Source organism: Pelobates fuscus, chromosome 6, assembly GCF_036172605.1.
Source record: "Pelobates fuscus isolate aPelFus1 chromosome 6, aPelFus1.pri, whole genome shotgun sequence".
NCBI lineage: Eukaryota > Metazoa > Chordata > Amphibia > Anura > Pelobatidae > Pelobates > Pelobates fuscus.
Genome location: NC_086322.1, coordinates 288469416 through 288492537, shown reverse-complemented (window position 1 = coordinate 288492537; position 23122 = coordinate 288469416). Strand labels below are relative to the sequence as shown.

The window sequence follows — 23122 nt, the reverse complement described above, 5'->3', positions numbered from 1 at the left end:
TGACAGCATTATTTTAGAACTTTATAAAACTTTCCAAAGTGGAATGGGCTAAATGTGTGCGGTTTGTGCTCATCTTCACTGTGAATAGGTTTGGCAGCTCTAAACAAGACGTAGAATCAAACCGATACAGGTGTTGTTTCCAAGGTTACATTTGGTTACCTAGTAAATCAGTTAATACCTCCATGCTTATATTGGTCTACAATCCGTGTTTCCATAGTTATGTCAAATCCCTTGGCAATGCAGTTGCTGTTTCTATGGTTACTTTGAGTTCACCTGGTAATAAAAAATGGTGTTTCTATAATAGTATATTGGGCTAACTAGCAAATCAGTTATGTTACCAACTAATGGAATTTGTATTCAGATCTTGAGCAACTGAATGGATTTTTTTTTTATTTGAAAGAGTAAATAAAACTTTATCATATATAAAATGTTATTGATGCTATGACCTTGCAATGGTGTCTTTTCAAACGGAATACCATGAGAACGTGCTGTGATGTTATCAGATTTACAATTCGCTGTCTTGCTATGTCAGACGTTTGGGTGTGTGTAGAACAGGTGCCTTTTGCCGATTTTTTTTTTACACGGTTTTACTAATTCTCCTTTACAGATTGAATCTCACAAACTGAGTTTCCGGGAGAACGCTAAAGCCAAGACGGATCACGGAGCCGAGATAGTTTACAAATCTCCTAACCCGTCGGGCGACACGTCCCCCCGGCGTCTCAGCAACGTGTCTTCTTCCGGTAGCATCAACATGGCCGACTCTCCGCAACTCTCCATGTTGGCTGACGCGGTGTCCGCCTCCCTCGCTAAGCAAGGCTTGTGATGTGCTCCTTCCTTTGAGGGGCTAAGATTTGGAGGTGGGGGAGGGGGGGTGAGAGACGTACAAAACAAGAAAAGGGAAGCGTTAGATTAAAAAACAAAAAACACCCACACATAATTTCATAATAAAACTGGCCTCTTGCGTATTTATTATATTGTTCTCCCTTTTTGTATAGGTATTGCCACCATGCCCATACCAGAACTAAACGGGGCAGATTTTCAGGCTCTGTATACCACCTTTTCATGGTTTCATCAGGGGCAAAAGGAAATTTTAAGGGATGTGTATGTATATTTTGTTTCATAATATAATTTGGCACAAAAGGGGCGTATGCAGGTGTGTACGCAAGCTCAGAGCGCCCTCTGTGTGTCTACTGTATTATTACGCCTAGTCCACAGAGAGTGCAACCTAGATTTTTTTTTTTTTTTTGGCTAGCTACACTGCAGCTCTTAAATATTGTACGTTGGCAGTGCTTGGGGGAATAAGAATAAGTTAATTTATACCTCACCCCCAGGGTAGAATGATGCATGGACCTGGTAGGTGGTTACTACTGCTTAAAAATAATTAATTCCCATCTCTTTGCCACCAGTGTTAATGTTCATTACTTGCAGGCAGTAGCATACTCAGAGACAGCTGTAAAGCACCGACAAACATTAAGCAGAACAAGCAGGAGATACCCTCAATTCAGTTCAAAAGTTTCGATTCTGTCAAGAATCAAGGGCATGGCCTACTCGAAGAAGTTCTAACATTTAATCTATGCATTCTGCTAAGAACATGACGAGCAGACACAGAATAAATGTTATGGATGCACGAAGTCTGGGTACTTTTCCCCACACTGCCTAGTATATATCTCCGTGCTATGAATGGTGTGAGTGCATAACTACAAGCTCACACCCAGGGATTTACGAGATGTAGCCCAAGAGCAGCTGAAAAGGCTACAGTCATGGAGGCACAAGCTAATATCTTAATGTAAAGATAACATTTTGTCTATGTATTTCACAGCAATTTGACTAGCGCTTTAGAAATGAATTTATAAGCCTTGAATGCATCTCATGTCAATTGTGATAGGTACAAGATATCTAAGCCACTACCCTCTCAAATCACGGTGGGGCTAAAAGGTAGAGCTTCGGTAGATCTACAGTTGTAACGATGTGCTCTCAACTTAATCCTCAAGCTGTTGCCCACCCTTTCTCTAATACTGCCCTGCTCCCCAGTTCTTGTGAATGAATGCTTCCTCCCAGCTGCTAAACGTAGACATAAAGCGAGTGACTATTGCCAGTCGGCCTTTTCTTACAACACTACTACACCAAGGATTAGGAGATGATGGTGACCTCAAACCTGTCGTGGCATAAGCAGTGTGTGGGATAGTTAATAAAGTGTGACTAACAGAAAAGTAGGACAATCACCATGGAAACGATCATGTTCTCCCCACTGCATTGGGTTGTATGATGAATGTCGTACTTTTTTGTTAAACTATCATAGGCCTCCTCCCCCATGTGCGCAGTATTTTAATTTGACTCCTAGCACAACTAGAAAGAACTTTACCAAACCCACCTTCTGCCAAAGCTTGTGATTAGGTCTTTGGCTGCTAGTGATGGGGCGGCCTGTTATTCCCCGTGGCAGCTAATGCGTATAAGCATAATCAGGCACAGTTTCTCCACCCAGCCCCTCTCTCCCACCCGAACGAGCCAAGAACTCACCCAAGTGTAACAGAATTTAAGGAAATCTTAGTGGCTGCTTATTTTATTTCGCAAAATGGAAAGGGAGAAAAAAAAAAGTTCCCATTCACTAGTTATTTAGTTTGTTTTAAATTCCCATTCCCTGCTGTTGATTCCATCAGTAACCGCCCCAGGTATTCACCGCCACCGCTGCCCCCCCATCCCACCCGCATCGTTTCTGTGGCTGTCCATATTCTGTGTCGTGTCTGACCAGCTGGTTCACACGGTCTGTTGCTGTAAAAGTGGATTTGGAAATAAAGTTATTAATACAACACAAGGTTTTGGTTGGGGTCTTTAATTCTTTTGGTTGGAGGGGGGAGGGGGGAAACAGTCATACTGATTGCCATTTCCAGTTAAAAAACTTTGTTCTGTTCAAACTTTTCACAGAACTAGCATCACATTTCCATAAAAAGGCAGCTGAGTAATTATCTTTAAAGTTAACTTCTTTTATTGCATTAAAAATATCTATAGATTGTATGATATAGATCCATCGCACGAACTCATCCACTAAACAGTAATGAATTGGCCCCAGCACGCTATGATGTATGCTTGTTCAGGTGAGTGCAGCTGGTTGGTTGGCTTGTTTGTGGACTATCCATTGACTGCAGGTGGAAGGGCTTTTCAATCACTTTTTTCCCCCACCATAACTTTCTTGGTTTGTGCTCCGCAAGTAACGCCAAGCCTCAATAGCAAGCTAGTAACCAAGCTCATGCCAAGGAGTTGCATTAACGATGATGAAACGGCTGTCCATGAGTGGTTCTCTGGCTTTGCATCTCTTCCTGAGTTGGGTTTCTAAGCGGTTGTATACAGCAAACATACTCTAAGGAATCCATATTAAAAATAAATAATTTCCCCCCACCCCCAAAAAAAAGTTTAACTCATTTGCATATGCCCACCCAGAATCCTTTGCAGTAGTAACCACTGCAAATTTGAGATTTATGGTTAAAGAAAGTCTTATGGCTTGACTGGTGTGTAGACCTGTGATTAACAATGTAAATATATATCTATGTAATACAAATACAAAACCTTTACTTTTAAGCAGTAAGCTGTATAGTTTGTAGGTTTGGTTAGAGCCCCACCTCTAACAAAGAACACCAGAATAGATGCCACCAATGCTATACAACCACCTCTGGCGTCTGCTACTTGTTCGATCGAAGGAATGGTAATGGGCGATGTTCATGAGAGCCATTCATAGAGGCAATTATTGCTGAACCACAGCTAACGGGATTTTCTGGCCATCTAGTGCATTCAAAGAATTCTGGGAGTCAAAGTTTGCGATCCCTGCTGTAGATGTTAAAATGATGCGCAAGAGATGATGCTGAACCGAAGTGATTAAAAGCCTGGTCAGGCCTCTGTTTAGGTGACACTAAATTTAAAAAGAGGAAAATTACAGCTGAACAAACACAAAAAGCTAACTTTTCCAAACTTGCAATGGATCCCGAGTGCAAAGTAAGGGCAACAGGTTAACCCAAAGGTCTTTGTTCACACTTATACTCATAAAAATTCCTTGTTGAAAAAGGACGACAAAATATCAATGACCAACTGCTTCTGGTGAGTATATTAAAACCTTAGTCCATTGGGAAGTTTAAAAAAACCTTACTGGCCACCCATTGCAAGTTGATTTAAAATAAATAAAATAGTAAGTATATTTACTCACAATGAGCAGCCAGTGATCAGCTGAGAGAGTCAGCTCTACATTTATCACGCCTAAAAAATATCTCTTCATTGTAGGAGAACAGCAGTATGAGCCAGGCATTATAGAATGATCGCGGCGGCCCTGGTTACACTCCGATCTGGAGGGGACCTACAGATATTTACAATCAATTACAATAAGGTTGCAGATCTCTGAAGTCTAACCACAAATTTAAGGCCGCTGCGAGGCATTTATGAAATAGCTTTTTAATACCACCTCATGGTTCTGCATGCAACCCCAAAGTAAAATACTAGAAAATCACTCCTTTTGTTGACAAAAAGACTTGGTAGCCTTGACGAAGTGTCTACTATTCTACACAGTGAAATTATTCCTGATCGTATATAAAGGGCAGAGGAGGGACGTCCAGTTTCTTCACTAAGATTCGTGACTACCATAGATAGAAGAGTATTTAGTTTGCAACACAGCAGAGTCTAGGAGCAGGGGGTAGGCAACCTTTGGCACCCCAGATGTTGTGGACTACATCCCCCATAATGCTGGCAAAGCAGCATGGGAGGTGTAGTCCAAAACAGCTGGAGTGCCGAAGGTTGCCTATGCCTGGTCAAGGGTGAGATTAGGGTAAAGCACAATTCCAAGCAGTGCAATTGTAACAAGTGGTTAATTTCCAGGCTAGAGGTGTCCTATCAAATTCAAACGGGAAAGTTAAGTTCACATTAGATCGTATATTAACCAATTCCAAATGAATGACGAGGCCAAAATGTAATCTTTATCTGGACCAGAAGTAGCCTTTGGCACAACAGATGTGGAATATATCTCCCCTGATGCTTTGCCGGCATTGTGGCTTTAAGAACATTATGGGATATGTAGTCCACAAAATATGGAATACTAAAGATTGCTTACCCCTGCTCCTAAGAAAAAATTATTTCTATATCCCGGTTTTCTAGTAATCACAGGATTAACCCCTTCCCGACCGGTGACGGAAATTTTCCGTCAACCTTGTCCTGCAGTTAAGGACCGTTGACGGAAAATTTCTGTCATTTACTAAAGTTAACCCCAGATCGCCGCAATTGCGGCGATCGCGAGGTTAATGGTGCTCCAGTCTGCTTCTGCATTAGAGGCAGACCGGGAGCACCCGATCGGGCTGCCCCAGCACCGGTGCTCGCTCTGACAGCATGTCAGAGCGAGCACATGTGCTCCAAATACTCACCTTCCGCCTCCCTGCACTTCCAGGTTCTGTGTGAAGTGCAGGGAGACAGATCTTCAATGATCCTGCCCCCTGTGTTAAAAAAAAAAAAATTAAGTTAAATCCCACCCCCCCACCCCTTTCCCCTGTTTTAATAAAATTAACCCCTTCCCTACCAATTGATCACTGACTACAGTGATCAATTGGCAGGGTATACATTTTAATGTCATCTGATTTTTTTTTTTAACCCCTGAGGGTTAATTATTATTTTTTTTAACCCTCAGGGGTTAAATTTATTGTATTAATTTAAATATCTAAAAATTATATATTTAGCTAGCTGGGATGGGTGGAAGTTAGTGGGGAATTGGGGAATTTGGTGTTAGGCTAACGTTAAATTTTTTTTAAAATAAGCTTTAAAAAGGTAAAAAATATATATATATTTTTTAACTGTTTTAGTAACGTTTAAGTAAAAAATAAAAAACTACCACCCCTCTTTACCCAGTCTAAATAAAAATTAACCCCTACCCTGCCAGTTGATCACTGCCTACAGTGATCAACATACAGATCGCAGTATTATACGGTGAATTTACTGTTAGTGCTGCTTACTGCTAGTTAGGGGTTAACGGTAAAAGAAAAGTTTAGAAAAAAAATGTAAAAGTGTAAAAAAAATTAAGAAAATTTAAAAAACATTTAATAAGTAAAAAAAAAAGTTTAAAAACGGGTTTTACAAAGTAAAAAAAGATTTACAAAGTAAATAAATACATAAAAAAAATGCTCATTACCACTACACTTGGTACAAGCTAGCGGAAAAATGATCCCATGCTAAGGTTCAAAATATGCCTTTTGAATTACCCTGGGATGTCTTCTTTAAGAAATGGTATGCCTTTATGGAGTAATTGGATTATATAGCCTTGTAAAATACTCTAAAATGGGACATGGGCACAGCGTAAAAATTCAAAGTTTGAAAAAAAAACTGGAATGGCTGTGTCTCAAATGTGCCCCTTCAATGTCCACATATACCTGGCAAAGGTACATACGGGGGTATTGGTGTACTCAGCCGACATAGTTGAGCAACATATGAAGTATTATACAGTCGTAGTACACATAAGATTTGAAAAATATACTGCGCAAACTCACTTTGTGTGTCAAAAAGGCAGAAAAAATGCTTTTTACCACTACACTTGGTACAAGCTAGCGGAAAAATGATCCCACGCTAAGATTCAAAATATGCCTTTTGAAATACCCTGGGATGTCTTCTTTAAGAAATGGTATGCCTTTATAGTGTAGTTGTAATATGTAGCCTGCTCAAGTGCTCCAAAGTGGGACACGGACGCATCAAAACCCTCCATGAAAATTCACACTTAAAAACCTTAACTTGTTATGTCTCTTTTACAGCACTGTAACTTCACAAAATAGTGTCTAGGTCATACATTGGGCATATTGTTTTACTCAGAAGGCTTAGCTGAGCATAATTTGGGGGGTTTGAACTTAGTGGCACATATGAAATGTACAAAATGCCCAGCAAAAATGTAATCCATATGTAAAAAATGCCCAAAATTATATTTTACCACATACTTTGGCATATATTGGTGAAAAAATGGGGGCATGTTAAAGCACAATATGCACCATATGAGATACCCTGATGTGTCTACTTTTACAAATGGTAGGCCTTTGTGAGGTTTTTTTGGAACAGTCAAACTGCTATAATACCCCAAATTGAAGCATAGGCCCATTAAATCCGCCTCTCAAAATTCTACTGTAAATGTTGAAACGGACAGGTCTCCTATATGGCACTGTAGCTTCACAAAATAGTGCCAAAGACATACAATGGGGGTACCGTTGTACTCAGCAGAAGTAACTGAACACATAATAAAACCTTGTACAGGAATAGCACACACCAACTTTACAAAATACACATGAGAAGTTCTTTGTTATAAGTTTGTGTGCCAAAAACCCCAAAATACTAAATTTTACTCCAATATTTAGCAGAGATTGGCGGTGAAATGGCTACTTAGAAAGTGTCAAAACAACCTTAGGACAATAGCCTGTGATGTCTACTTTATATAAATATATACTTTTGTGTGGCAATTTTGTTTTCTTTTATGGCTGTTATGCTTACAAGACAAACATAGCAAATTCTAAAATCGCTCCATATTAAAAGTTTATTTTACTCCTTGTGCTTTGTGACCTGTAACTACCAAAAAAAAACTGAAAATCCCAGACACATTATATATTCTGTAAATCAGAACAACTAAATTAATTTATTTTTAATTACCTTCTTTAACCTACACTAATTAGGCACACATTATTATTGCAAAAACTGTACAAAAAACACAAAAATTCTCTTTTTTTTTTTTTGCATTTTTCTGTATTTTTTTTAATAATAAATAAGCATATATATATATATATATATATATATATATATATATATATGTTACATCAAATTAAAGCCCTTTCTGTCCTCTAAAAAACAGTATATAATATGCGTTGGTGCAATAAACGAGAGAGATGCAAATTGAAGTTGAACGCATACAGCAAGAAAATGCAAAAATTGCTTGTGTCATTAAGCGTAAGACAAGCTTCTGAAGCTGTGTCCTTAAGGGGTTAAAGCACCATACTTGAAGTGTAAGTACGAAATGTAAATACACTGTTCAAAAAAAATAAAGGGAACACAAAAACAACACATCTTAGATCTGAATGAATTAAATATTCTTCTGACATACTTTGTTCTTTACATAGTTGAATGTGCTGACAAAATCACACAAAAATTAAAAAAATGGAAATCAAATTTTTCAACCCATGGAGGTCTGGATTTGGAGTCACACTCAAAATTAAAGTGGAAAAAACACACTACAGGCTGATCCAACTTTGATGTAATGTCCTTAAAACAAGTCAAAATGAGGCTCAGTAGTGTGTGTGTGGCCTCCACGTGCCTGTATGACCTCCCTATAATGCCTGTGCATGCTCCTGATGAGGTGGCGGATGGTCTCCTGAGGGATCTCCTCCCAGACCTGGACTAAAGCATCTTCCAACTCCTGGACAGTCTGTGGTGCAACGTTGGTGGATGGAGCGAGACATGATGTCCCAGATGTGCTCAATTGGATTCAGGTCTGGGGAACGGGCGGGCCAGTCCATAACATCAATGCCTTCGTCTTGCAGGTACTGCTGACACACTCCAGCCACGAGGTCTAGCATTGTCTTGCATTAGGAGAAACCTAGGGCCAACCGCACCAGCATATGGTCTCACAAGGGGTCTGAGGATCTCCTCTCGGTACCTAATGGCAGTCAGGCTACCTCTCGCGAGCACATGGAGGGCTGTGCGCCCCCCCCCAAAGAAATGCAACCCCACACCATTACTGATCCACTGCCAAACCGGTCATGCTGGAGGATGTTGCAGGCAGCAGAACGTTCTTCACAGCGTCTCCAGACTCTGTCATGTCTGTCACATGTGCTCACTGTAAACCTGCTTTCATCTGTGAAGAGCACAGGGCGCAATTGCCAATCTTGGTGTTCTCTGGCAAATGCCAAACGTCCTGCAGTGTTGGGCTGTAAGCACAACCCCCACCTGTGGACATCGGGCCCTCATGGAGTCTGTTTCTGACCATTTGAGCAGACACATGCATATTTGTGGCCTGCTGGAGGTCATTTTGCAGAGCTCTGGCAGAGCTCTGGAAGTGCTCCTCCTGTTCCTCCTTGCACAAAGGCGGAGGTAGTGGGCCTGCTGCTGGGTTGTTGCCCTCCTACACGTCTCCTGATGTACTGGCCTGTCTCCTGGTAGCACCTCCATGCTCTGGACACTACGCTGACAGACACCGCAAACCTTCTTGCCACAGCTCACATTGATGTGTCATCCTGGATGAGCTGCACTACCTGAGCCATTTGTGTGGGTTGTAGACTCCGTCTCATGCTACCACTAGCGTGAAAGAATCGCCAGCATTCAAAAGTGACCAAAACATCAGCCAGGAAGCATAGGAACTGAGAAGTGGTCTGTGGTCACCACCTGCAGAACCACTCCTTTATTGGGGGTGTCTTGGTGATTGCCTATAATTTCCACCTGTTGTCTATCCCATTTCCCCAACAGCATGTGAAATTGATTGTCATTCAGTGTTGCTTCCTAAGTGTGAAAGCCACAGAAGTGTGAATGACTTGGAGTTACATTGTGTTTAAGGGTTCCCTTTATTTTTTTTGAGCAGTGTATGTTCCAATGGACTGGTTTCTCCACAATTCCTCTCTTTAACCTCTTTAGGACACATGACGGAAATATTCAGTCATAAATCCATTTTATTTTTGAAGCGGTGTCTTTAATGAAACTGTGTTAGAGCGGTTCCCTTCAACCTGAACTCAGCAGTTGCAAAGAAACGAGTTTCCCTTCAGTGAGGTCCATTTCAAACTGAAGTTTGCCCAGTCTGTTTTAATGTGATATGTAGGTGATTAATTAAAAATGTACATTAAAACATGAAATACTCAGTATTGTAAGTTCCTGAATTTGCAGAATCAGCGGTTAGTGCCGACCAGAAAGTGACTCAGCCAAGCATGGTGTATGATGGTACCGAGCTTGCCCCATAAACGTCTAAAGCAGGCATAGGCAACCTTCGGCTCTGCAGATGTTTTGGACTACACCTCCCATGATTCTTTGGCAGCATTATGTGTGTAAGAGCATTATGGGGGATGTGGTCCACAACATCTGGAGAGCCGAAGGTTGCCTATCCCTGGTCTAAAGAATGGTTTCTGTGAACCTTCGCTTTCTAATGAAGAAAATATAGTTTTGAACAGTAAAACTACAAATCCCATAAACCTTTGTCGTGCATCACATATAATGATACTAAAGCAGGGGAAAAGGAAATATTGGAAGCAGATACAGAAAATGTGCGTTTTATGAAGCACAACTATAAATAACTGTACTGAACTCTGGCAAAATAAATAAATCGGTTTAAATAGCCAATAAGGAGAAACTCCTTTCCCAAAGGTGAAGACGTGTTATATACACACACACACACACACACACACACACACACACACACACACACACACACACACAAATACTTGTAAAAAAAAAAAATAAATAAGATTGAAAACATTAAAAAAAGTAAGTGGGAAAAAGCTATTTTACCCGTTTAAATGAACACTATAGGGTCAGGAACACAAATGTATTCCTGCCCTATAGTGTTAAAACTACCATCTAGCCCCCCTGGCCTTTCTAAATATAGTAGAATCTTACTTCTATTTAAGTCTGCAGCTGATGCCTCTGCCCCTGAACTGCCTGCTTGGCTGACATCATCAGAAGTGGTGATCTCAGCCAATTACAATGCTTTCCCATAGGATTGGCTGGGACTGTCAAAAAGGCAGATCAGGGGCAGAGTCAAAACACAGCCCTGGCCAATCAGCATCTCCTCATAAAGATGAATTGAATCAATGCATATCTATGATGAATGTTCAGTGTCTGCATGCATGCAGAGGATGGAGACACTGAATGGCAGTCACACTGTGCGGCATTGCCCAAGGAAGCACCTCTAGCAGCCACCTCAGCCTGAATGGAACGATTCTACTCACCAGAACGAATACATTAAGCTGTAGTTGTTCTGATGACTATAGTGTACCTTTAAGGTTAGCCCATAATTTCATATTTTTTTTCCATTCAATATAAAAGTAAATCCATTTTTTCTCCTCTACTTTATGTCCACAGGTGTGTTATTCTGCTCCATGTGTTCACAATCTCTTGTACGTTTAATATGAAAGTATGAAATCAGACAGAATCAGGTTTAACGGTTTTATTTTTCTTAAATTTTTGTTTTTTCCCCTCAAGCACTTTTTCCCCCCGTGCCTTTTTTTTTTAATTTCTTTTTTTTTTCCCCAAACAGGATAAAGATGTTATAGAAATAAAAGAAATTACCCTGAAAACCAACAACATCAAAAAAGTAAAATAAAATAAAAAAAAGAAATTAACTTTTCTCTCTATACAATCCAGGAGATAAGACTACACAGTCTTTAAACCCCCCGGGTGAAGGGGGCTTTTTTTTTTTTTTCTCTTTTTCTTTTTTGAAACAAAACATAAAGCTACTACAAAATTATTTACAAAATAGAAGTCTTGCATCCTTTTTTTTTCCCCCGTCTTTTTTTTTTGTTTTTTTGTACAATGCTAAGAGTTCTCTTAATTTTTCAACATATTTTCTCATTTGAGAACTACAGCAATTAATGCTCAGTCAGTAGCAGGGCAAAAAGGGGGATTTTTAAACAAATTAACCCAAAAGTATCACGGCGCTTCAAAATTGGCATAGAAAGAGATATACATATATTTAAAAAAAAAAAAAAAAAAAAAAAAAAAATTTAAAGAGAGGAAAAAAAATAAAAGATACAATTACAAGTAATGAATACAGAAAAATGATGATTTTTTTTTTTATGTTGAAGGAGTGCATCTAAAGTCTCACCGCAGAGAAGGAAAGAGTACAATATATATATATTTTTTCAGTGAATATACAAAGTGAAGGAATGAACACAACCAGTGGGACTGTTACACAGATTTAGCACATCCTGTGGGGTTGAGGTCAAAGTCAGAGAGAGTTGCCTTCTTTTGAATCAGTTACTTTCCAGTTAAAATCATGGGCCTTTTCCTCCTCAACTGCAAATATGGGAAAGTGAAAGCACTGAGTCAGTGATTAAGTATGGACGAGGAAAAAAATAAATAAAAAAATGGTTACAGATAAACTAGGGGAGGCAGTGACGTTATTTGGTCTAAAAATTCTGAAAAGCCCACAGCAGGCTTTAGGGGTTTCCTTAACCCAATGACAAATGGATTAGTAAACATCTCTATCATTCAACACTAAGAGTCACCTGCAATCATGTTACATTGGATGTATTCCTTCATTCAAGCGGGCTTTCAAAAAAAAGGAAAAAAAGAAAAAGCACTATACAAACAAGAACATATTAACCATTTCCCTATATAAGGAATCATCAGATAATCAATTATCAGATTTTTTCCGAACTTTTTTTTTTTTATTAAATTGGTCTACTTGATCCTTAATCAATTTCCTTAAATATTACTTTATTGTAGCACATCGGGTTTATGCTGAATATTAATTTCAGCATATTGAAGCCACGCCGTGTGTATATTACAATATAGCAATCTTAACGAGTTGGGAGATTACTAGAATACCACACTTTGCTGATCAAACGGCGACCATAAAGGATCAAAAAAGACTGATTGAACAACATAAAAGTATATCACCCAGGAAGGGTACTTCCTGATGTCTAGCTAAACCAAGGGTTTTGTGAAAAATGGTTAACGTATGTAGCAGTTCTATATGGTCGATATACCTGGACTGTTGGAAAGTCCAATTACCTAAGTGCACAACACAAGTCAGGAGAGAAGGGTTTTCGTGGAGAGGGAAAAAAATAATAAAATTGTAGCACTAGGGCAGTAATGTTTAAGTATAGACTGGCATAAAAAATCCAATAGTGTCCAATTGCCCTGGAATCAAAACAGGACCTTCAATTAAATATCCCTGGAAAGTTGATTTGACAATGCCTTTAGACATCACATTAAAGACAGAAAAATATCAAAATATATTCATACACAACAGAAATATGGGTCTGCTGGTAGGATAGCCATTTCTACACTGATAAATTATACATAATGGGATATAAGAGATCAACAATCATTTTACAACCACTTTGAGATAAATTGCTGCTTCTGTTAGCCTTTCCATTTCCCCTTGCATATTAAATCAGAAATTTCACCTTTTAACTGTTCCTTTACGGAGTTAAATATATATATATCCAGCCTGCTAATCAAACTGGTCACTATTGGTGTTTTAGGCCCTCAAGAAAAAAATATATATATCTCTCATTCACGTCACTTCACTTCCAGGTCTCCTGTACATGTACATAAATATTCTACACACAAACACACAACGGCATGAGTTGTACTTTGTACGTTGTTTAAGCCCCTTCCCTAAACACAAAGACTAAGTGCTTTTATTAGTAGGCTTGTGAATTTCTGGTTTTGTCGGGAAGGAATTCGACAGCATGGGATGAATCTCTATAGAAGCTGCACATGCACTGGGCAAACACTAGATGGGGTCATAAGGCTGGAGACATGACAGCCCCAGAGGGGAGGCAGTTATACCTCTGGAACGTAACAGGGTTAGGTTCAAATTTTTCTGGCATTTAAGAGGGAGAGTCACAATCAGCTTTAAAGCCTGTTACCCCCAGCCCTCCCCTGTATGAAGTGGGAACAAAGAGGTCTCAAGCATTATAGATTCTGCAGCTTAAACCACTTTGAGGGGAGCGCAATGCACGTATAGAAATGTGCTGATCATGCGGATAGCAATCAACGACTCAAAGAAAGGAAATTAAAGAAGGGGGGAAAAAGTTATTAAATTCACTAAAAAACTGTGAAATTTGCGCTCTTCCCTGGGGATAAAGTTTGAATATCAAACAGCAGATTCTTCTGAAGCCAAATTGTCATCTCAGTGAATTTACAATCGTCCTCATCTCCCCTCCCATCTATCGATGAAGGGGTCGTGGTCTGGAGGAAGAGCAAGGGGGAGATGATGGGGCTCCCTCTGGGTCTTTGGCAGTTCTGGAGCTGCAAGAAGTTCGGCGTGGGGGCCTCGGCCCTCCCCAATCAATGGGCTCACTTGGTTCTGCAAGGTTTTGTTTGGGGTGATGGGGAAGAGGGAAGTGTCTCCTCTCCCAGGGCTGCACAATCTGCAAAAAGTAAGGCAAATAAATATATCATTAAAGAAAAGTGAAATCTTTAAAATATTATTTTGTAAGTACTAGGAGTACACAAATCTAATCATCAAGTAAAAACTTCTCACCCTCTCCTCATGTCCAGAATCTGAAATTGAGCTTTGTGTCTCCTCAGAAAGCAGACGGGAAGTGTCCCTTGAGGTGGGCGTAGGTGGTGCAGAGAGGGTATCCGGGCTGAGGGGTGAGAAATCTGGGATGGCCTGCCAGCTGCCTGTGTCTGGGGACGGCGGCTGGAGTGTCAGAGAATGTGAAACTGAAGTCTGAGCTGTGTTAGAGCTTTCAGATGTCCGGTGAGTTCTGGAAGAAAATATAAATAAATAAAAAAATCACACAAATTAAACAAAAGCAACTCAGCAGTGGCTGGAAACAAACTGGGAAGAAAACAAAAAACAAACAAACAAACAAAAAAAAACTACCAGTAATCCCAGGAGTCTAATGCTTCCATGGTGATATCACTCCTTCTCACTGCAGGGGGAGGGGAGTCAGCCCAAGGATGGGCCGGGCCTGGCCATGGATAACAGGAAAGCCCTGACACTAAGTGCCTGAGTTTGCAAGAAAGTTACTGATGGTCTGAACCAGGCAGCGGCACAGAAGACCAGATTCCCAGCACACTGGAACACCAGAGATCAGTACGCCCCTTCCCCCCTCACTGCAAGTTAACAGGGAATGCATATTTGTTTTATTACTAAATGTAATAAATCCCCCACACAAACAACTACACATGGATGAAGGGGGTATGACCAGGGAGGAACGCTAAGATTTTTTACGTAAAGGGCGTCTAAAGCCAGCCCTAGGGATACTGTAGGCATCAAAACAACAGTTTTGGTGTAAAGACCATGCCTTTGCAGTCTACCTGCTCAATTCTCTACCGTTGAGGAGTTAAATCACTTTGTTTCTGTTTAAATAGCAGAGAACTGCAAGTGCAGGGGCATGATCTATACACCAATACTGCTTAATTTATCTAAAGTTGTTTTTGGTGCCTACAGTGCCCCTTTTTAATCATGTATCCGTTTCTTAACGAATAGAATGATCTAGGACAGGAGGATTCTTCTGTAGCAATTATTCTACAACGGCCACAGGGACATTTCTCTCCACTGATTGTCCTTACCTACTGCCGCGACGCTGAGGAGGAATGCTTGTACTCAGCCATCTCGCCCGCTCCATTTCCTCACATTTGGCGTGCAACGCAGAGAAAGATGCATCTGAGAGATCTTCCAGCTACAGGGGGGAGAGAAACAAAACCAGAGGTGAATCTGCGTAATCAATTAAAACACATGTGTGCGCAAGATGTGTTTTTTTGTTTTTTTTTAACAATTTATGCTTTTAATTGTAAAAAGGAAAACAACATCCAAAGAAAAAAAGAATACACAGAATAACTTTTTCACCTGAAGTCTAAGAGGTTAATACAGAATGCAGAATTTAGAGCATAATTTGTAAAGACGCACCGAATGTGACATTACCACTCGGTAAGCAGTGACATGCGGTAGGCTGATGGAATACTCATTTTACATTTCAGCTCCTGGTACTTTATAAACCATGAGTCTGAACCGGTAGAGTGCGGCGGTCTATCGAGGATCTCACAAGACAGAAGATTCCTCCACAGACCAACTCACGCAATGATTGAGAAGATCTAAGATTCCATTCGGCTGAGGGAAAATGTTATAGCAGATGCGCCACCTTCAGGCACGAACATAAAACAGAATAATGCCTACTTTGTCTTAGCTTTTGATGGCGTTGGAATTTCAACGACGGGCATTTCATAAAGTTTACGTTACAGTGAAGGAGACACTATTAAACATATATGAAGGTATGCTAGGACATAAAACGGACAGGTGGCTCCAAGTGTTCTTGCTTGAAGGCAAGTTACAGCCTTAGTTTTTACGATACAGGCCTGGTATTATTCTGAAATATCTCTACAGGTTCTATTAATCAGAACAAATTCTCTGGATCGGTTTGCTGCTTGTCTTCAAAGTCACTATATCAGGGGTCCTCAAACTTTTTAAACAGTGGGCCAGTTCACTGTCCCTCAGACACTGTTAGGGGCCGCACTATAGTTTGAAAAAATTTGAACTATATCCTACACACACTTGCACATGTATAGACGCACACACATACACACAGACATGCAGACAGACACATACAGAAAGACAGACAGACACACACATAATGTCATACATAGGCACTGAAATACATACACACAGACAGATACTGACATACATACAAACAAACAGACACATACTGACATACATACAGCTAATTTTTTTGTACTTTTTTTTGCAGGAGGGTGGCTGTGGCTGATGGGAGTCGGCGTGGCTCTTCCGTCCTCGTGGCCTGTCTCTCTTCCTTCCTGCACAGACAGAGCTGGGAGGAAGTGACCGGATGTCACATCCTCCCATCACTACTTGCGCCTGCAATTTTTTTTTAAAGGGGCCGGTCGCGCTATTGCACGACCGCAGCGCTGACCGGGCCCCTAAAGATATAGGGCTCATCGGTGGCCCTAAATGCTGGGGCTGGGTTCAGGACCCTGGCGGGCCGGATCCGGCCCATGGGCCGTAGTTTGAGGACCCATGCACTATATTGTATGTGAGCTGTAATCTATACAGTGTGCACAGATAGCAGTCACGCCAAGACACAAGTGTCAAATTCATATCACTGTGACCAATCTCAATCTTCCCTGCTAGGAATACTTTATGGAAAAGGTCTGTTTTATCTGAACTGCCTCGGAACTCTTTATTAACAGTAAACAATTTCAGGACGACTATTTTGTGTTCTCAAAAGTATCTTGCCTTTCTTTGGCAAAACTCACCTCTTCTGTATCCTCTTCTGTATTTGGATTCAGGGGTGCAATGGGAACCACTCTCCAACTGCAGGAACAGAGCAGAAAATTGGGATAAAATGGTTAATGGGGTATAATAAGTAGATTATAGTGAAAGAAACTGCTCAGGGTCTTTCTTAAGCCAAAAAAAATATATAAAAAAATACATATTCGGACAAGGACAATCATAGGGATCTTTAACACTACCAAGCATAAAATTCTAGAAACTCAGGGGTAATTCATTTATGAAACTGTTTGAAAAGAGTAAGCTGTCATTTTCAAGACATTTGCAGACATTAAATGAGTGGAATTCGTTCCTGGCAGAGAAAGTTTTCCTCTACTGGGTGGTAATCATTTCTGATGAGCGATCCCTTATAGAGTAAATTTTGTTTTGCAAAGTAAAGCAAAGTAAATATGTGTTTGCACAGTTTGGGGAGTGAAGAGGTTAATCAACACATACCTGGGAGTAAGGATCTCTTTGTATTGCAATCTCTCCACTCTGGTGGTCGCAGCCACTGACATGGGGATCACAATGTTGTTGATATCATAGGAACTCTCAGTCCTTCGCCTCCGGGCAGCCTAAGGAATGACGATGGATGCGTGAGCAAACAGAATGGGGGACATGTGTTATAGAAGGGGGCAGCCGCTGGTTTACAAAATCAATCTGCTTAAATTTGTGCAATGGTCATGGTTATTTTATGTTGGCCTCTATTCGATATTACAGTATGCTGTAAGCATAAGAGGAACACAAATGTTTATTTCTGGCCCCATATTGTTATAAAAAAAAGCCAAGGTGGTGGGGCTAAAAACCACCCTGGCCAATCAGCATCTCATTAGATCAACGGCTGTGACCCAAGAAGCACCTCTACTGGCCGTCTGAGGAATGGCCAATAGACGTGTTCCTAGTAATGTAAACGCTGCCTTTTCTCAAATCTGGGGACTATTGTGTGTCTATAAAAAATAATAAATAAATAAATAAAAACAAGACAAATCTAGAAGGTTCATCTTTCTTTTAAACGAAGTGTCGAGCCAAATGTGACCTCTATTCACTCATCTAATTCTCCTCCCATCGATTTCAAGGAACAAAAATATGTTACAGGTGCACTGGGCAAAACAGCTCTCGACTTTTAACTTTTTGTAGGTATAGAACAGGAACGTGTTCTACCACTTCCACATTAATGAGAGAACAAGCTGGTAGAATTAAAGTAGTGTCAGCTTTGGGGCAATTTAAACAGGTATTTTAATCAGGAAAAGTATTGCACCTGGATTTTTTTTTTTTTTTTTTTTTTTAAACAAAACATCACAACTGTACATGTGGTTTGTGTTCCAATAATCATGTCAATTTTAGATCATGTTAATATTTTTTGATTGGGAAAGTTCCTTGTAGGATCTATTGACTCCAATCTGCATTTGAATCTGTAAGACCAATATATTATGAAATTTAGCCACTAGAGGGGGCTGTAAAAGCCATTACTAGAACGAAAAACCTCATAATAAATTACGAAGGATTGCATCAGAGGTTTAACTTATCGTATTGTTGTCTTGGATTAGTTTCAAAAAACAGTTTTTCATCATGACTGAGCAAGTTCCATCCCAGAGAATTATCATGGAATACATAACCTTCACATTGTTTTTTTTCTTTAGATATTCAGATAGGGCCAGAGAGAAAACAAAAAAACATACACACACAAAAAGCCAAATTTTGATGTATGGATATTTCCATATTTACGTATATTGTTACCCCGTCTCTCATACTACATAGTCTGTTATGGTTAACTCGAACGTGATTGTGGACTACAATTCTCATGATGATTAGAATGCCTAAAGACTGATCGAAGATAAAGTGCACACATGCCAAAACATTTTTTTTTAAATCCTGAAGACCCAAGAGGCCTGAGTTGAGTGAAGCCTTAGGCGATCTTTTACTTTACATCCAATCACTAATCAGCAACACACATCGTGCACAAGTAAACCTCAATGGAATTTTCAGGACACTTTCACCTTTTCATAAAAACGCAGCATGAATTAAAACGAAAACTGGCAACAACTGCTCATGTTGTAACCCTTTCAGGAGTAGACTATCGGCAAAGACTTAAAAAGGCAGACTTGGCACTTTATCTGTCCAGAAGGGGGTTAAAATCGATATGTAACACCAAACAAAAACAGCTTCCCAAAACTCTGGAATCACTACTGGACTTCCAGTTAAATCACCCCCTCCCCCCCCCTCCCCCAAAAACAGTTATAAAATAGTCTCCTTTACCCAACGTGCCCTTAACACAGGAGGAGGCAGAAATGTAATCAAATAAAAAGGACACATGCTGGGCAGATGAATCGCAATCTAGTGGCACACAGTCAAGTCTCCCTCTTTCCTGTTTTGTGATATTCCTGGAGGTTTTGTCATGGTGATAACATCATGAGGAAGTAACCAGCTATGCAGGAGAACACTGTTGGGGGCTGATAGTACATGCCGAAATTTAAACAGCCTTTTCATTAGTCACTTGCTGGAAACCGAAACTAAAAAAAAGTGACTGACCCCGGCTTAATATAAGGAGTGAGTGAGTCCCCATCTCACTGTGTGCAGTTGGTAAAAACTTTTCCGGCCACATCCAGGTTGATAAGACAATGTATCATGCAAATCCATACAGTGATAAAGAAAAGGTTGTCTATGCTTCGCAGGAAAAAAATAAGGAAGATATGTTTAAAGGGACACTATAGACACCAGAAAAACTACAGCAAAAAGCCTGACGGGGTGATTCTACTCACCAGAACAAATGCAATAAGTTGTAAACACTGTTTATTCAGAGAAAATGCAGGGTTTACATTACAGCCTAGTGATAACACCACTGGCCACTCCTCAGATGGCTGCTAGAGGTGCTTCCTGGGGCATTGCTACACTGTGTGACTGCCATTCAGTGTCTCCTCCCTCTGCATGCAGACACTGAACTTTCCTCATAGAGATTCATTGATTCAATTCATCTCTATGAGGAGTTGCTGATTGGCCAGGAATGCCTCTGCCCCTGATCTGCATTCTTGGCAGTCTCAGCCAATCCTATGGGAAAGCATTGTGATTGGCTCAGAACACCACTTCTGGTGATGTCAGCAGACAGCAGGAAGGTCAGAGGCAGGCAGGGGTAGAGCCAGCAGCGGTTGACTTGAATACAAATACGATTTTACAATATTTAGAGAAGCAAGGTGGGGTCAGTGGGGCGAGATGGTGTTTTTAAAACTATAGGATCGGGAATACATGTTTGTGTTACTGACTCTACAGTGTTCCTTTAAGGAACAATCCAAGCACCATAAATCACCACAGCCCAGCACCCACACAGAGTAATCTGGTGTACCATTTTAAAACAGTTTGACATCTTAAATGGCTGTTGCATTCTTCTTGCAGTAGAAAATGGTCCGCTCTAGTGAGTCAAGCAGATCCAATCTTATTGAGAGTCTCAGCAAAGCAGTCTCAGACTTGCTTTGGGAAAATATTCAGCAGGACACAGTGGGCGCCACAGGACCCAGACAGGCTTTTGTTCTAAATTGGTTCGACAATTAGGACACTCTTGGCACCATAACAACTACACCAGGCTGCAGTGGTTATTGTTTTTGGATTGTTCCTTTTTGTTCTATATTATTGATCATATTTAATGGATTGTATTATTTTTATTATATATTATTGTTTTAAGAAAAAAAAAAATATTGACTTTTTAAAACATGAAAAACAATGTTTCTAAGTAGTGGACAAGAAAAAAAAAAAAAGTTGGGGCCTAACAGTTAAATTACCACTTATAACTCAAGCAGCACTGTGCAATAACATTTCATGCAAACTGATGGTACAACAACATAACACAATTCAAATGCATACACGCACCGCAAGGGCCTGCGATGGGGTCCCAAGGGAGCCTTCAGTAGGAGCAGATAGCTGGCGCGTGAGAGGCGGCTGCAAGGTAGGGAGGCCGACATCTGATGATGGACTGGGCACTGAAGAGTCAACGTGTCTTCCTAAACAGAGGTTTAAACAGAGATATGAGTATCTAAATCGGAGAATCAACCTTGTCGCATTCGAATTGACATTCCATCAATGCAGTTTAATCTTACCATTTCTCTCTAAATGCCCAAAAGGACGCTTCTTGCTGTGGGGTGTGGTGATTGAGCTGGAACGATCAGGCCGAGAGCCAAAAAGCTTTTCACACTTCAAGGTACGAAGAGATGATTCCAAATGCTGTTTTGGTGGCATCTCCGGGGAAGGCCGCTGGAGAGTGAGCCCTGTGTTTGCAAGGATGAAGATTACATGATGAGAAATGTACACAGACGACATGTTGATGGAGGACAAAATTTGTTAACGAACAAATGGAAACAGAAGATTTGAAACTCACGGTGTGGATAAAGGGTCCCAGTTACACGTTCCCCACGGGTAATATCATGAGTGGGGTTGAGCTGGTTTGGAAGGCGATGTTTCAGCTTTTTCATAGCTTTAGCCTTTTCCACTTTGTCATGAGAACGTAGAAGTGAGAGGTGTCGTAGACTTGCTGGGATGTCTACGGAGAGAGCAAAAAGTAACATCAAAGAGCACATTCAAAGCTGCAAACTGATTTTCATCTACACTAGTTCCACACTGCATTAAAGAGACTACAGAACATCTATCAAGCAGCGTACACCATACGAATAAAACACCTACAATAATCTGCCCTGTTGTGGAAAAGACTCAAAGGGTCGCATTAGTGAATAAATGCATTCCACAAGTAACATTATGGAACTGTAAGAAACATAAAATTCTAAATGGAACTCACCGTCTGGGAAGGATAGGACAGGATGAATAGCTGGGTCCAACACGGCCAGTCGTTCACACGGTGGGTCACTGTATGGGAATATGGGAGCGGGTCCTGCAAAACTGGCACACATAATGCACGATTGGGAGACCTCGCACAATCTGGGAACACTGTGTTGAGCCTGGGGAGAGAAGAAGAGGTTACATGACATTTGGTGCGATCTCAAGACAACACTTAGATCCAAGATCTGGCACAAGAACTGGTTTTAACACTTTCGTGCCCTACTACTTATTTCACCATGAAAAATTAATCCTTAGTTACTGCAATCTGGCAATCTCGCTAGATCACCATGGCTTCCGTGCAACTTTACGAAAACCTACTGCAACACATCTTACTCATCAATCCATCATAGAACCTGCTGCAACACCACCTACTCACGCATACCTCCGCAACACCCACTTCATGGGCTTGTTGTTGTTCTCTCAAACTTTCTAATGCTATCCCTCTCTCGTTAACTCATTATTATTTGGAAACTACACAGCTTAGATGGACTTCATGCAAACTAAAAGGATTTTTTTAAATTTATTTTTATTTGAACTCTGAACATGCCTGGTTTAATCTAATTTAGTGGTGTAAACCTGGAGTTCAAAAAACAAAACTAACCTCAACTAAGTGGGAAATTAATATTTTATAAAAAGACATTGATTGCTGCAGTATGGCATGCAGTGTACTACCAGATAATCTAATCATAGACACAATCTTAGGAGAGTATACCTAATCTGTTTGACAGGCAATTCTGTAAGCAAAAACATATAGGTATGTATCCCTACCTAAATAATGGACCATGCCATTCATTTGTTTTGTGGACAGTGAAGTTGTTTAGAATTCTAATTTTTACATTTGTAATGGGTCAGAGATTGATGGTCAATAATTTAAAGGGGCCACTAATCACCAGAAAGCGACTGCAAGAAGAAACAAAGGTCTCATCCTCAGAGACTGAGATTTACCGCATTATGGTAAACAAGAGAACGCCTGGCTTTTAGTCCCCAGGGAAGACCACGGACTAATTAAGGTCTTACAGAAAGGAGCTAAATGCTGCAATAAAGCAAATGACAGAATATGGGTTGGGGGCAGCAACAAAATGTCATATGTCCATCTGCAATATAACCGAAGCCACAAAATTTAATAGTAATTGGAAGAGAAGAAAGAGGGAGGAAAACAAATTAATAAAAAAAAACAAAAAAAACAAAAAACAATACAATACAAAACGTTTGTTCAGTTTTGCAGTGTGCTACACTATCAGTTAAAGATTTAATGTCCTTAACCCCTTAAGGACACATGACATGTCATGATTCCCTTTTATTCCAGAAGTTTGGTCCTTAAGGGGTTAATAATGGTTTTAAGAAACAACTTTGTATATTTGTTTT

General features: G+C 40.3%; 2 protein-coding genes across 18 annotated transcripts in view; one reads left to right on the top strand and one right to left on the bottom strand.

Annotated features, from left to right (window-relative positions):
* LOC134615043 (microtubule-associated protein tau-like) overlaps window positions 1–2813 on the top strand; it is a 68590-nt gene extending 65777 nt beyond the window's left edge. For 10 of the 13 annotated variants that reach the window (XM_063459398.1, XM_063459405.1, XM_063459397.1 and 7 more), the window contains one exon: window positions 608–2813. In XM_063459398.1, the coding sequence (XP_063315468.1) occupies window positions 608–823 (216 nt within the window). In that variant the 3' untranslated portion in view covers window positions 824–2813. The remainder of the gene's footprint in view (window positions 1–607) is intronic. The other 3 variants (XM_063459401.1, XM_063459402.1, XM_063459400.1) reach the window with 1 other exon arrangement.
* Window positions 2814–11733: 8920 nt separating this feature from the next.
* KANSL1 (KAT8 regulatory NSL complex subunit 1) overlaps window positions 11734–23122 on the bottom strand; it is a 74707-nt gene continuing 63318 nt past the window's right edge. For all 5 annotated transcript variants that reach the window (XM_063459387.1, XM_063459389.1, XM_063459388.1 and 2 more), the window contains 9 exons: window positions 21717–21876; window positions 21303–21464; window positions 21025–21192; window positions 20798–20928; window positions 17396–17514; window positions 16927–16984; window positions 15229–15338; window positions 14189–14417; window positions 11734–14075 (listed from right to left, as the gene is read on the bottom strand). In XM_063459387.1, the coding sequence (XP_063315457.1) occupies window positions 13872–14075; window positions 14189–14417; window positions 15229–15338; window positions 16927–16984; window positions 17396–17514; window positions 20798–20928; window positions 21025–21192; window positions 21303–21464; window positions 21717–21876 (1341 nt within the window). In that variant the 3' untranslated portion in view covers window positions 11734–13871. The remainder of the gene's footprint in view (window positions 14076–14188; window positions 14418–15228; window positions 15339–16926; window positions 16985–17395; window positions 17515–20797; window positions 20929–21024; window positions 21193–21302; window positions 21465–21716; window positions 21877–23122) is intronic.